The sequence below is a fragment of the Bos grunniens genome, chromosome 8 (assembly GCF_055505025.1).
Source record: "Bos grunniens cultivar Pamir isolate PY7600 chromosome 8, Bosgru_T2T1.0, whole genome shotgun sequence".
Classification (NCBI taxonomy): Eukaryota; Metazoa; Chordata; class Mammalia; order Artiodactyla; family Bovidae; genus Bos; species Bos grunniens.
Window position 1 is genome coordinate 47,533,692 of NC_141172.1, and position 15,353 is coordinate 47,549,044.

The 15,353-nt window shown below is 36.9% G+C and overlaps 1 protein-coding gene across 1 annotated transcript in view; it reads left to right on the forward strand.

Moving 5' to 3' along the window:
• Window positions 1-15,353, forward strand: part of TMC1 (transmembrane channel like 1) — a 119,317-nt gene that overhangs the window by 18,012 nt on the left and 85,952 nt on the right. Inside the window, exon 5 of the mRNA XM_086414118.1 lies at window positions 4,210-4,338. Within this exon, the coding sequence (XP_086270244.1) occupies window positions 4,210-4,338 (129 nt within the window). The remainder of the gene's footprint in view (window positions 1-4,209; window positions 4,339-15,353) is intronic.

A 15,353-nucleotide genomic window follows, 5' to 3' on the forward strand; every position in this document is an offset into this window, starting at 1 on the left:
GACAGTTCTGATCACTATTTCAGGGTCCATATTCCATTGTTCACTTTGAAGATAAGCCCTTCTGTTTTTAAGAAAATGTATTAGCAAATATGTTTTGAGAAAGATTAGTAGGCAAATCATGGCACATTTATTTAGGTTAACTAATTCATGATCTTCTTTTATTTAAATTTTCATGTAAAACACCTTAGGGAATTTTTCTTGCGCTGAAAAAACATTTGAAAACAACTAAATCCAAGGTTGTAATGTTAACTGTCTTTGGAGGTGGTTAACAAAAACTGCCTTGTTTGGCATTTTGAAGTATTTCTAATAATATTATATGCTTTTCTTGACCCAGTTTTAAGTGAATAAGTAATACGTTTATAGCAGTGAGAAATTCAGCACATTATGCCTCCTTTTTCCTAACAACTGTTGTTTAAATAAATCAAAACTAAGATAGAAAGCCATTCTTACACAAATTAGCCCTACATTTTAGAAGCAAAGCATGCCTGTGCTACACTTTTTTAATATGATTAGCACTTTCTTTGAGTGGTTCCTGGAAAAGCTGTTTCCCTGTAATGCAATGTTTAATCATGCATTATTATATTTAAATTATACAAAAAATGTAATATCTTAACTACCTGCATATTTGAAGGTAATTTAGCTGAGAACAACTATACATTGTAGCACAGCATGATCTTACTGGAGCAATCGACAATTAACAACACAAAGATTAAAAATATACCAGTCTGAGATCTTTTAGTGTAGGAATAAATATCTTTCCATAACTTGGAAGACATTGTTATATTTTATTTTAGTGTACTTGTTGGTAATCCTGTCATCCAGAAAAATTCTGTACATAAACATTTATTTAATAAATATTTATTCAGCTCCACTTCTGTCAAAGATAATTTGCTAATTTCTTTGGAAGATATGGATATGAATGTGAAATTGCCTCCATTCTCTACAAATTAATAACATAGTAAGGGAGAGGCCACTTAGACACAATTATTATGAAATAAGGCTGTATAAATGTGCCAGGGAAGTAAAAAGTGATTTAGAGTCTTAAAGAAAACTATCTCGTAAGGACAATCAGAAAAGGGTATTGAAGACATTTCATATGATTTTTGAAGGAGTCATAGAATCTGAATATGTTAAACATGTAAAGTACTGGGTTTAAGACAGCAGGAAACTACATAATTAGTATTTAGGAACGTAGAGAAATGTAGAGAAATAAGCTTTAATTACATGGTAAATCCAAACATGAAATAGATCATTCTTTCATTCTGTGTAAGTATTTTGTTATCCTTGTACAGCACCATAGGATTTTATATGTATGTATGCTTAATCGCTCAATCTTGTCCGACTCAGCAACCATATGGATGGTAGCCTGCCAGGCTCCTCTGTCCATGGGGATTCTCCAGGCAAGAATACTGGAGTGGGTTGCCATACCCTCCTCCAGGGGAGCTTCCCAAGTCAGGGATCAAACCCAGGTCTCATGCATTGCGGGAGGATTCTTTATCATCTGAGCTACCAGGGAAGGATTTTATATAATAAACATCAAATGTTTAAAATAGAAACAACTTAACAACATTCAGAGTTGTATCTTAGTATGAGTGCACTTCCATAGCTCACTTAAACCAGGATTACTATTCTAAGAAAAATATCTTAATTGGTTAAAAAAAAACCCAAGCAAGCTATCAATGACAGATGTTATTTTACAGGGTTAATTAAATTTCTGTTTCAGTAACCATGACCTGATTAAAAACTCTGGTGGTAGTTTAGTTGCTAAGTCGTGTCCAACTCTTTGCGACCCCATGAATTGCAGCACGCCAGGCTTCCCTGTCCATCACCAGCTCCCAGAGTTCACCCAAACTCTTGTCCATTGAGTCGGTGGTGCCATCCAGCCATCTCATCCTCTGTCGTCCCCTTCTCCTCCTGCCCCCAATCCCTCCCAGCATCAGAGTCTTCTCCAGTGAATCAGTTTTTTGCATGAGGTGGCCAAAGTACTGGAGTTTCAGCTTTAGCATCAATCTTTCCAAAGAACACCCAGGACTGATCTCCTTTAGGATGGACTGGTTGGGCCTCCTTGCAGTCCAAGGGACTCTCAAGAGTCTTCTCCAACACCGCAGTTCAAAAGCATCAATTCTTTGGTGCTCAGCCTTCTTTACAGTCCAACTCTCACATCCGTACATGACCACAGGAAAAACCATCGCCTTGACTAACCGGACCTTTGTTGGCAAAGTAATGTCTCTGCTTTTGAATATGCTATCTAGGTTGGTCATAACTTTCCTTCCAAGGAGTAAGCATCTTTTAATTTCATGGCTGCAATCACCATCTGCAGTGATTTTGGAGCCCAGAAAAATAAAGTCTGCCACTGTTTCCACTGTTTCCCCATCTATTTGCCATGAAGTGTTGGAACCGGATGCCATGATCTTTGTTTTCTGTATGTTGAGCTTTAAGCCAACTTTTTCACTCTCCACTTTCACTTTCATCAAGAGGCTTTTTAGTTCCTCTTCACTTTCTGCCATAAGGGTGGTGTCATCTGCATATCTGAGGTTATTGATATTTCTCCCAGCACTAACTGATTTAGTAGGTACAAATAATCACTAGGCTAATAATAAATAGGTTACTGGAAAGATGAAAACACTAAGCATCATGGTAATAGCAACTATAGGAAGCAAATAGCACACCATGGGCTGGAGGAACAATGGAAAGAGGTTGAAATTAAAACCTAAAAGCATAGAGGAGAGACCCGGGGAGCTGAAACTACTGCAGAGGGGGCGATGCTCAAGTGGTGCTGGTGTCTACAGGGTGAGTGATGAAGCTGGTTCTGCTAATGTTGGAAAAACTGGCAAACCAGTCTCACCTGCAGCTATGGGAAGGCCCTGCAGCTCTTGGGGTGAAAAAGAATTGCTGAAGAGTAAGCATCCCACAAGAGGCAAACGGGAAGCTAAAGGAAAAACCAAGTCCCTTCTTAGTATACTCTATTGGCAGCCAATTATGACAGCAGAATGTTGAGCCAACTGACAAACTAGAAATGTGTCCTATAGAGTCACAGCCACAGAATCACAATATTAAGTCTAAAAGGGTAAATTTGAAGTTAAGTGACCGTGTTGTTGTTGTTCAGTCACTAAGTTATGTCTGACTCTTTGAGACCCCATGGACTGCGGCACGCCAGGCTTCCCTGTCCATCACCAACTCCCAGAGTTTGCTCAATTCATGTCCATTGTATCAGTGATGCTATCTAACTATCTCATCTCCTGTCACCCTTTTCTCCTTTTGCCTTCAGTGTTTCCCAGCATCAGGGTGTTTTCCAGTGAGTTTGGCTCTTCGCGTCAGGTGGCCAAAGTATTGGAGCTTCAGCTTCAGCATTAGTCCTTCCGGTGGATATTCAGGGTGGATTTCCTTTAGGATTGACTGGTTTGATCTCTTTGCAACAATAACTCATAACTGAAACAATCTCTTACCAAAAACATTGTTCTCTACAACAGGGCATCACATTCTTCAATTTATAAACTTTGTCGCTCATGTTTAGATTTTGTTTTCTTTGAGTTTTGGAGCCTTTGATATTTTTTGCAATACTAAGAACACAGAAGAGAAAAGATCCATCTCATTTGCTCAGTGAGAAACTAAATTCCTTTGAAGCCCTCTTCAAAGGATTGACTTCTATCAAGTACACTTTGAGTTCAATTTTATCAATTGAAGTTTTGAGCTTAATTAACAGATTAAGTTACCTTAGAGGAATAGATTCCTTTTATTTTTTCCTATTTCAGTTTTTCTCTTTCTCTTGAGACAGGGCTAACAAATTTTTTAAGGGTACTTCAAAGACACTTTCACCTCTAATTTACTATCCTTGTTGAAAAATAAAGTTTTCAAATGAAATGTAGAATTGGAGGGGGAAGATGTACAGGGGAACAAAGAAGAGAAGAAAATATATCAATAGCTTTTTATTTCCATGGATTTTCTGAAAATTTGAGACTATGGACATAAAAAGGTTTCAGGACTTGAGAAAATAAATACTATTTTTTAAAGTTACAGTAATTCCAGAAACCCTGCATCAGCATTCAGCTGTAAGCTCTAAGGCTTATGGATCTCAGCATTCATTGTATACAACCAAGTTGTTATGCATTAATCAGCTGAGTATCTGATAGCATTCTTTAAGTTTGGAAGTCAAGCAAATCTTAACTTTACTAAAGAAGGTTTTTTTTTTTTTTTTCTTTTTTTTTTAAGGGAAGAAGAAGACGAAATAGATGCAGAGGAATTGGAAAGATTGAAGGCAGAGTTAGATGAGAAAAGACAAATGATCGCTACTGTCAAATGCAAGCCTTGGAAAATGGAGAAGAAAATTGAAGTTCTCAAGTATGATGCCACTTTTCATAATTAGAAACACTTTCCTTGCTACTGATTTCCAAAATTCTCTATTTCCTATACATTATAGATAATACTATATGTAGTACATCATTTATATAAAGCACTCATTATATATAATGTTCATGGCCATATATACATAATTAATGTATCAAATGTTAACATATCATATATGTACATACACACACACACACACACACACACACATATATATATATATATCACTAGAGAGGCTGGGATAATGATTATAAAAGAAAACAGCCATAATTAAATTCATTTTTTGGAATCTTACAACCTCTGATCACCTTTAATTATTTGCTCCTTGAACTGAGAATTTCCTTAGTTTAATACATTCATTACTGTCTCTCTGAAAAAGATACTACATTTGAATTTTACAAGTTTGTTGGATTGCACACTCTAGTTTCTCTGCAGGGTTCCGGCATCAAATGATATATTCATGTGACAGCTCTTATTAAAGCCAACTGAACAGTAAATGGGATTCCAATTAAGGGTTATGCTAATAGCTATTCCCTGGTAACATGTCAGCAACCCAGTTTCACTCTTATGTTGAGTGTTGATGCACTCAGAGATACATAGATTTATAAACTCCTGATAAAAAAAGTCAAATGATTATCCCTTTCCTGGGACTGCAAGCAGATTTGCCTCTGAGGATCACACTTTATTTCCTTGCCATAGTGGTTGGGGAAGCGGGGCATGAATAAAAAGGACGTGTCTGTGATAACAACCGTGTTTGCATCTCACAGATGTGCTACTGATTGCATTTTCCCCACAGAATCATTTTTATAAACGGTGGTAAATTTCCAAAGCTATCCCTCCACAAGCCTATTTAAATAATAACATTAAATGTTTAGTGTATATATAATAATGTTAAAATTAGGGAAAAATGTTTCTGTCTCGGGTGATGAAAAAAGAACTGAAGCAGCTATCAGGGTAATTCACTACTAATCTTGGCTCTGCAAGAGGCTGTGCGTTATTTAAGGAAATAGCTTAAATTTCTGGGACCTCAGTCACCCTGTATCCAAAATAAAACAAGATATTCCAGCTTTACCCTATGGGAAAGGTAACCTAGGTATACCTAGGTGAGAACCTAGGTATCATTTCTAACAGTATTGTTTTGTGGAGTTCCAAAGAGTGGTCTTCCCAGAAAATTTCTGGAACACCACACAGCTGTAGGCTGGAAACTCCCTATGTTTGTGCGTGTACACCAGTCATAAATGAGGTCAAAGACAAGTAGCATTTCTGGTTCTATGAAGCTATTAATGTATATACATGTGCCTGTCCGTGTGTGAGTGTATGTGTGTTAAAATAGTTTTCATTCAATGAAGTGATAGTGATGCTAAATAATAGGTTTAAAAAATATCCTTACTTAGCAAAATAGATGCTTGGCAACCTTATGTTGGTTCCCAAAATATGTCTTAAAATATTGCTGACCATGAAATCCCCAAACCTGAAACCACAGGTAACTGTATGTGGAAAGTTGTAAAATTATATAGTAATAATATTTTGAACTTTCAAAGCATGGTGTGAAATTGAGTAAAAATGCCAGGAAATATATCCTCCCTTTCCATCTGCATGGAGGTGTAGAAATAGCCCTTGCTCTTCCTTGTCTGCATTTTCCATACAGAGCAGTGGAGAAGGGATGGGCGTCAGGCTTGAGTTTGAATCTCAGATCTCCCATTTAAAGGCTGTGCAAATTTGAATGAACTGTGCAGTCCTCAGGTTTCATATGAAATTTTACTATTTTACAGGGTTACTGGACTCATAAAGTACGTTATTTCATATGAAACACTAATCAGTGTGCCAGAATATTGCACAAAGCTGGGAAACACAACTTGTAATTATCATTGTATCTCAGGACAGACTCAGTGTTGCCTGATTTCCTGCAGTATAACAGGAGCGATGGGGAGGGTATAGGGCTTGGCAGGAATGGGTGGGAGCAGACTTAGCCATAGGCAACCCCAGGAGCCTTGGGGGATGGTGGCACATCGGTATAGCAGTCTGGACAGTCTGGCAGGATGGACAACTGATTTTGATGCTCCAAGAAAGAAAAGAGGGTATCTTTACAGTTCAGCAGAATCTATTGTCAGCCACTTCTACATTTTTCAAAATGTACCCACAAAGTCATCTTGTAGCAGATTCTGGATCCTGGGGCCTTAGACTGGAGTCCAGGGATTTAGCCATTTTTAGACACAGGGAGAGATAAAGATTGGGATGGAAGGAAGGGCAACACAGGTCCTATTACTAGAGCAGAGGTCAAAAATGGGGAGTTTGCAGCTGAATCTAGATTATAAATGGTTTTTATTTGGCCCACATGCTTTTTGTTTCTTTTTCTTTTATTATTATTATTTTAATTATGATTAAATATATGTAACATAAAATTTAACATTTTAATCATTTAATAAAAATAATAATTTTTTTCTTTGTTCTTAAATTTAAAAAGTAAAAGATTTCACATTTTAAAATTCAGATATTCATCTCCTGGATAAGAAGAAAGTGTGGTCCACATTCCTACGTGAAAATAATAACTGGGACTAAGCAATTGCTATCCCCTACTAATAGGGTATTCACTCTTCAGTGTGCACAGTTCCCAAACAATCCACATCACTTATTCATGCTTCTTAGCTGGACCTTATAAGCATTCATTTGTTGCCTCCTACACATGCATCTGGGGAGCAAGTTAGGCATGCTACCAAGACAGTGATTCAGAAAGTTGGGGTGAAAGCCAGACTGCAGAATGGAAGCACAGATTTAGGCCCAGATAAGAAACAACTGTGGCTTCTCACCTGTCAGCAATGCCCATTGTCTTGTGATGATTCTCCATAGCCAGAAATGGCTCCTGCTTTGTGGCTTTGCAGTATTCTGCACAGCTGGTGCCATTGGCCATGATCAGCCTGATTCTCTTGGTTTCAGCCTCTGTGATAAAATTGTTGGTACTACAGTGCCTGACCTATTTCCCTTTGCAGGTTTCTGAATGCTGTATTGAGGTTCTCCCCCAAGGGTCCCAGTTACATACTGGAATCAATACTTCATAGTATTTACATGCAGGTAAAGTTTTCCCTGGAGCTTCCTTGATAGCTCAGAGGTAAAGAATCCGCTTGAGGTGCAGGAGACATGGATGCAGTCCCTGGGTTGGGAAGATACTCTGGAGAAGGAAATGGCAACCGACTCCAGTATTCTTGCCTGGGAAATCTTATGGAGTCACAAAGAGCTGGACATGACTTAGTGACTAAACAACAACAATAAAGTTTTCCCTACCCCAGTGTTATTAAAACATGGGAGCCAGGCGTCTTTCCTCCCACCATTTATTCCTTTCAGAGACTTCAAACTCTGACAGAGTGTCAGTGGATTATGTTATTCCCAGAAGCAGCCTCCAGTCATCACTTCTGGTTAAGTCAATGGAATCCAAGACACTAGGCTCGCTATAACTGGAACAGATATTTTCCTCATGGGTTTGGATCTGTATCTGGGTTCCAAGTCTTCCCATCTGGCTCTGGACTCTGAAAAACTTGTGAAACTTCTAAAACAGATTTTTACAGAGGGTAAGGGTTTTAAAATGTGTCTTAGAGTAAAGCCTCAGGAATGGAGGTTTATGGTTCTGAGGATATATATTGTGGGAGACCCAGGTATAGTTCTCATAAGCCATAATTCATCTTGGGACTCTCAAAAATTTTTGGAGATGGTCTTGTCCATCTCCAAACCCTCATGGTCATCATTGTCAATAACTAATTATTTCTAAATCAAAGAGCTGGAATTCAGATTTTGAATTCAGATCTTGGAGCTCACTGACTTTTTTAATCAAAAACTTTAAAATTTTGTTATTATAATTACCAGGGATATTGAAAGCTTTGAACATAGAGATGACATATTCAAAGTGGTATTTCAAAAGAAACTTAAAATGCAAAGTTATTCCTGTTGTACAGATGAGAAAACTTTACAGAGGTAAGGTAGCCTCACACAGCTAATAACTATTAAGGTGAACATTCAAATCCAGTTTTCTTCATCTGCAAAACCTCATAATTTTCCTACTCTCATACTACTTCTCATTTGAACCATGTTTTCCAGCAAAATAAACAGTCTTCCCTAGACACTCTGGTGGCCTTTCTCACTTTGCTTCAGTCTCCTCTCCATTTGTCTGCAGCCTATGCTTCTTCCAACTGAGTTCTATCCCCTTCATGAATTATTGTCTCCCTGTGGTCTTTTCTCTGCCAAATCCTATAGAAAGAGAACTCAGATAGTCTGTCTATTATTCATTTGGCTCTGTTGTTGTGCTGCATTATATCTCATTTTAAAATTGTATATAAATCTCTTTTCCTTTAGAATAGATTTTGAACTCCTAAGAATGTGACAGGGGTCTGATAGCTCTTTACTACTTCAGGGTCTAGCCTTGTGCTCTGTACATCATAAGCATTCAATTACTGTCCCCTGAGTATCACTGTTCATGGTGATTTCTTTTGTTGTTGGACACACATTCCCAAAGCAAGAGAATCATTAACATGACTGAGACCTGTTAAAGGCCTAGATAAATGTGTGAGTAAAAGGCAGGAATGTGCTGAAACTTTGATTCATAGTGTTTGCCAATTTCCATGGTGTAAATATCCCCATTATGATTAATTTCAAGCTACTAACAGTTTAAGAACCAGCTCACAAAAGTCCTGAAAATTTAACAGTCAGTGGCTGAGTCAGCTGCAGCACCCCAATGCGGGGGGGGGATCTAGTGATGCCCTTTGATTAAGCTTATATTAGAGAGATCTTAATCTGGAACAGTTAAGAGGAGAAGCTAAAGAATAGAACCTATTTATTATGATAGAACATATTTCCTTTATTTAAATTCTAATCAACAATGAAATGTTTAAATTAGGACTACCTGTGAGAAAAAAAACATTATTCTATAATTTCTGGACTCTAAAGTTCAAAAGTGCTGTCAACTGATAATAAAAAACAAAAAGTCCCCCGTACAACCCCAAAGTTGCAAGTTATGCTTTATTTGGGGACTTTACCGAGTACTATTGCCTGGGAGACAGCCTCTCAGACAGGTCTGAGGAACTATTCCAAAGAGTTTATGGAGGAGCCAGCATATATAGGAGTTTTTGCTGAAAACAAACAAAAAATGTGGTCAAACATGAGAAGATCACTGCTAATCACAGAAAAACAGACATCTCACTTTAATGATTTTAGTGCTTTTTTATGTGTGGGAAGATCCAAGAGTCCAGGCTCACTGAAATTATTCCTTAGATGTGCATCTGAACTATCTAGGGTCAGTATTCAGTTTTTCTCCACCTGAAGTTCCCTCAGGGTGCAAAGTTAGGAGATGGCTGCAGTGACTGACGGCTTGATAGCAGGCAGCATTCTTTGTTCACTGAAGTGACAGCAGTTTGTTTGTTGGCCGCCATGCATTAGTAACCTCTTATCCTAGTTATTTTATCTTATCACCATGCTCAATTTCTTTTTTTAACATGTCTAGAGATTTTCAATCTTTCTTTCTTCTTTCCTCCTATTCTGTTCTTTTCAAAATTCATCTTAAAGAGGAAAAGCTTTTATTCAGGAGTATTCAGTTCTTGATTGATTTCAGAAATTGTTTACCTTAGAGTTCACCTGCCACAATTGTCTGTCTTATCATTTTCATGGTCTTAGAAGGAATCTTTCCATATTAAATAAGAACAGTGTCCCCAACAAGTCTTTCTGTCTTGGGATTTAGACTGTTAATATTTGCTGTTTTATTGTGAGTCCTTAGAAAATTATTGTGGTTATTTTAATAATAACCACAAAAAATTTCTAATAATATTTTGGAATTCTCCCTTGAAGGATACTGAAAGGAACCAAGTGAGAAAGTGACTTTTTTTGCTTGGGACTTGTATGTTCTGGAAACTTTTTCAATTGTTAAAATAGTTCTGAATTATTTGAGAGAAACATACTTTTGTCTACCAAGAATTCTCTTTCTTTATTTGTTTCATGACTCATTGAATTTTTTTTATCCATATTGTACCATTTTACCATGGTTTCCTGGAGATGTTGTGTTCTTCATCTTGGTTTGGCCAGCTTTTCCGGTGGCACATGGACCTGTATCCACGCTCCTGTATCATTTGGAGACCTGTGAAGGAATTTATGACTGTTCTATCTCAAAATCCTGAGCACACAGGCTAGTTAAATCAGCCTGAAATTCTGCCCGTATGGCTGGTGGAAAGGTATTAGTCACCGAAAAAATGGGTTAAAAATGCTAATATTCAAGGATGCATACCAAGATTCTTGGCAATCTTATTTGTTACCTTCCATGAACATCTGCTTATCCAGAATTCAAATAATCCTATAGTTCAAAGAAACAGGGATTTTTAAAATGGCACACTATAAGATAATAATTTAAAATAAATGTTAGCAATAAAGAAGTTCCAAAGTTTTCTTTTAGATAGGTGACATATTGTTATTTTCATCTTCTTAATTGCATTTCATTGTACACTACTTTCTCACGGTATTATCAGTCAGTGTTTTGTATATGGTAAGACACAATGAGTTAGTTTTTCCAGCTTACCAAAGTAACATAGCCTCCTAAGATTTTTGATAAATAGCAGTTTACCTAACTTGCACTCCTTAGAATTTTAGCTGTAAGTGATAGCTAATTTTCACAACTTGTTCTTAGACTATCTATAATTACATGATCTTCGGAAACTGATTAAAAGGAGAAATTCATCAACTATGACTTAAAAGTATTTCAAATCAGATCAGTCGCTCAGTCGTGTCTGACTCTTTGAGACCCCATGAATCGCAGCATGCCAGGCCTCCCTGTCCATCACCAACTCCCGGAGTTCACTGAGACTCACGTCCATCGACGTGATGCCATCCAGCCATCTCATCCTCTGGCGTCCCCTTCTCCTCTTGCCCCCAATCCCTCCCAGCATCAGAGTCTTTTCCAATGAGTCAACTCTTCGCATGAGGTGGCCAAAGTACTGGAGCTTCAGCTTTAGCATCATTCCTTCCAAAGAAATCCCAGGGCTGATCTCCTTCACAATGGACTGGTTGGATCTCCTTGCAGTCCAAGGAACTCTCAAGAGTCTTCTCCAACACCACAGTTCAAAAGCATCAATTCTTCGGTGCTCAGCCTTCTTCACAGTCCAACTCTCACATCCACACATGACCACAGGAAAAACCATAGCCTTGACTAGACGAACCTTTGTTGGCAAAGTAATGTCTCTGCTAGTATTTAAGAATGCTATTAAATATATTTAATGTAATATATTAACAGTAAAAAGAAAGCAACTGTGCACATGATGAGCACAAAATAAACTTAATTTGAGAAATGTGTCCTTGTTGTTTGGGGAAAATATGATACAGATATCAGATAAGATACTAATTATGAAGACAGCCCTTAACTTTATCAGGTTTATAATAAAAGAGAATAACTAAGGCATTTTTGAAAATGTTTTTATCTATATAACCAAGAAATGGCTGGTAGAACAGTACTTCAGGGGACTTAAATAAGCTTATGGCTATAGAACAAAAATGGTTACATTTTGTTAAAATGCATATACTAAAAGTAAATTCGAAGAGCAGTCTATTAGAATATCATAAAAAATAAGATGAGCTGAAGAAAGGAGAATAGTCTTTCATATTCAGTATATTATGTCTAAGATGTCCTGATTTTAGAAAATTTTAAACTAAATATAAATTATTTCTTTCAAATAGTCCTGTTAATTATGCTTTTGTAATATATGTACACACGTGTATGTATATGCTACTGACCATATACATACATATTCACATTCAAATATCTATAAGAGATACGTGATTCTTTGGATGAATTAATTTTTATATTTTAAGCATACTATTATAGTGTTTCTTGGCCAGTGGTTGGTCATATGGGTCAGGAAAGCTTAGAAGGAAGGCTATAGAAAGAGACTGAAATAGTAAGACTCCAAGTCAGCTCAGCAGAAAGATTAATTCACATCGGAATATACTATGCTCTGTGGATGACCTTGCGTAAGTTGTGTTGACAAATGCTCAGGAGAGACCTAGATCTAAGTGTATCTTGTAGCAAGCAATTTACCAGGTAGTCTTCATTATTTGTAGAGTTCACTGAACTGCCATCATTTAAAGTTTCTTGCCCACTCTTGGATCAAAAGACAGAACATACTGTTCTAACAGAAAGCTAAGGCTTTCTAGCATTCCTAAATATCATCACACAAAATTTTGAAAAAAAATATTTCACAATACTTAGAAATGTTGACCAGGGACTAAATATGAACACACAGGTGTTATGCAGAAATATTTTACCAAAACTTTCAAAACAGAATGGTTCCTCTCATTCTGAGGCAGTGCCCTGTGAATCCGTCTGTTTCACAGTGTTCAGAATTCATTAAACATGCTTCATTAGAATGCATATAAACCAACCAAGCGAAATTAGCACAGTCTGTCTACCAATCCCTGAATGTTAGTGTATCTAAGAATACGAGATTATACTTGATATTCATGGTGGAAAAGTCTCCTTTGTTGAGGAAATTTCTGCAAATTTATGCCTGAAATGCCTTTCTCTGCCTACTCAAGTCTATCAGCCCTTTAATGTCTTGTTTAGTTCTTATCTCATCTACAATGTCTTCAACAAGCTCTCAAGCCTCCACTAACCTCTCCCTTTTCACTTCAAGGCTGTCTAGTACTGTTGTATAACAGTTCTGTGGGCCTATATCTCATTTTTTCTTAATAGGGTTTAAGCTTCAGGAAGGAATCTCCATGTTTCTTTAGTTTTTTGAACCACTTAAGTCTGCTAAAAACATAAAACACACTCAATGAATACTTAGAAAAAATGGCTGAGTAAAAAGGAGAATAAAAAATTATAGAAATAAATTTCCTTGTTGATCAGAATTTCAGATAGGTCTTTCTTACATCTATGTGTAGCAATCTACATTTTCAGTGCTATTTCTACCTAATTGTGAGTATAATTTTCCCACAATGAAGGTAGGGAGAGGATACTCTGCCATTTTGAAAATCTTTGGGGTTAAGATTAGTCAAGATGAGATTTTATATTTCACTTTTCTTATTACTCTTAACCTCTTGATTTTAAGATTCATTTGTGTCTTTAAGGACTTGGTCTTCTTAAATCTCATTTCTGCCCCAAAGTCAAAGCAATAGCAATATACTGGGATATACCTAGATGTCTTAAGGATATGGCCCAGAACTCTGCAGCCCATGTAATGCCACCCCTACTTTCAGATTTTAGTGCTGCTAATTGCATGCTCATTGATTCATTAAAACAAGACAAAAACAAAAATAAAACAAAAAATCCTTGATATAGAGCTTAATAAGATCTGGAGAGATATTTATAAAGTTACTGTTATAGATTGTTTTAGATGAAGAAAGAATTCTTTTTAGCAACTCATTTGCACATCATCTCTGCTGACAATTTACAAATCTTAAAATTTTTTGGTGTCCTCATAAAGCAGAAAACTAGTTTATGTTGTGACCAATATCTAAAACTCAGCACAAACTTTTACCTCCTGGGAAAATCTATATTGTCTTCTTTCTCCTCTCTCTGCTGCTGCTGCTGCTGCTAAGTCGCTTCAGTCATGTCCAACTCTGTGCGACCCCGTAGACGGAAGCCCACCAGGCTCCCCCGTCCCTGGGATTCTCCAGGCAAGAACACTGGAGTGGGTTGCCATTTCCTTCTCCAATGCATGAAAGTGAAAAGTGAAAGTGAAGTCATTCAGTCGTGTCCGACTCTTAGCGACCCCATGGACTACAGCCTACCAGGCTCCTCCATCCATGGGAGGAATACTGTTAAACATAAATTGATTTTTAAATTAATCAGGTAGAATAGAATTAGGAAAACATTTAATCAGCAAGTAGAAAGAGGATCTAGTGTTCTTTCTTTCTTTATTAAACTACTAAAGCCCAGCTATGTTGTTTCTCCCTTGATTCATCTAAAATTACTCTGAGATGCCTGACTGACCTCTAGGGTACAACTAAATTATGTTTGAGTTTTTAATTGACATTTAAGCCAGCCATGAAAATTAGCATTGTTTTATACTCCCAGGAAGCAAAGAAATTATCTTAGTTCTGAAGAATTTCTATGGGTAGTAACTTTGAACTTAATACAGGTTTGACCTACCCAAGCTTTGCTTTAGTTTTTTACCAATATCAGCAGCTAGCTTTGACATATCTTCATGAATGTCATCAGAGCTGGTAAAAACAGATCATTATAATGTTTATTGCTGATGAAATGTTTAGAGGTCATAATGATCTCTCTCTCTCTAATATATATGTAAAATCTGTTAAATCTGTGAAATGATGCTATTAAAAGGAGGCAGACCAAAATAAGCCACACATACAGGCTAAGAGGTTATATGAATATTTAGCCAGCATTTTTGGTGTTCTTTGTTGCTTGTCTTCAGATTGTTTCAGAAATTTTTAGTTGTTGAAAAAACAAATTTTTCAGTTGTCCTTTAGGGATACAAGATAGAGTGAGCTAGTTATTTTTCAAGATGAAGTCATTCACCAAAATAAATTTATCATGTTTCAAAATACATAGAGTATTGTCAATGCCAGGGGTCACCAAAATAATCATATTTGATATAGTAACTTTTTAGCCCAACCCTCCAGCAACTTTGTGGCCACATAAAAATCTCTTAAATTTACTAGTCTCAACAAATAAAATTTAGTTTAGTTCTGAATTTGATCCTCAACTTGTTTACATTGGAATCATTTAAGGACCTTGAAAAGTATTGATGCCTATGTCCCATCCTTAGAGACTGTGACTTAAGTGGACTGGAGATGGGGACACTTGGCCTTTGGGATTTTTAAAAGATCCCACAGGTATCCCACAGCAGACTATCATCTAGTCTTGGAGGTGTTCATTCATTCAAATAACATTTGTTGAAACTTACTTCTATGCCAGGTGCTATATTAAATATTGGGAAATTAGAAATTGAGACAATGGACCTTGCTTTAAAGAAATCCCAGTGCAGAGGTGAAAATGGACCATGGGTTAACTTTAGTATGTGATG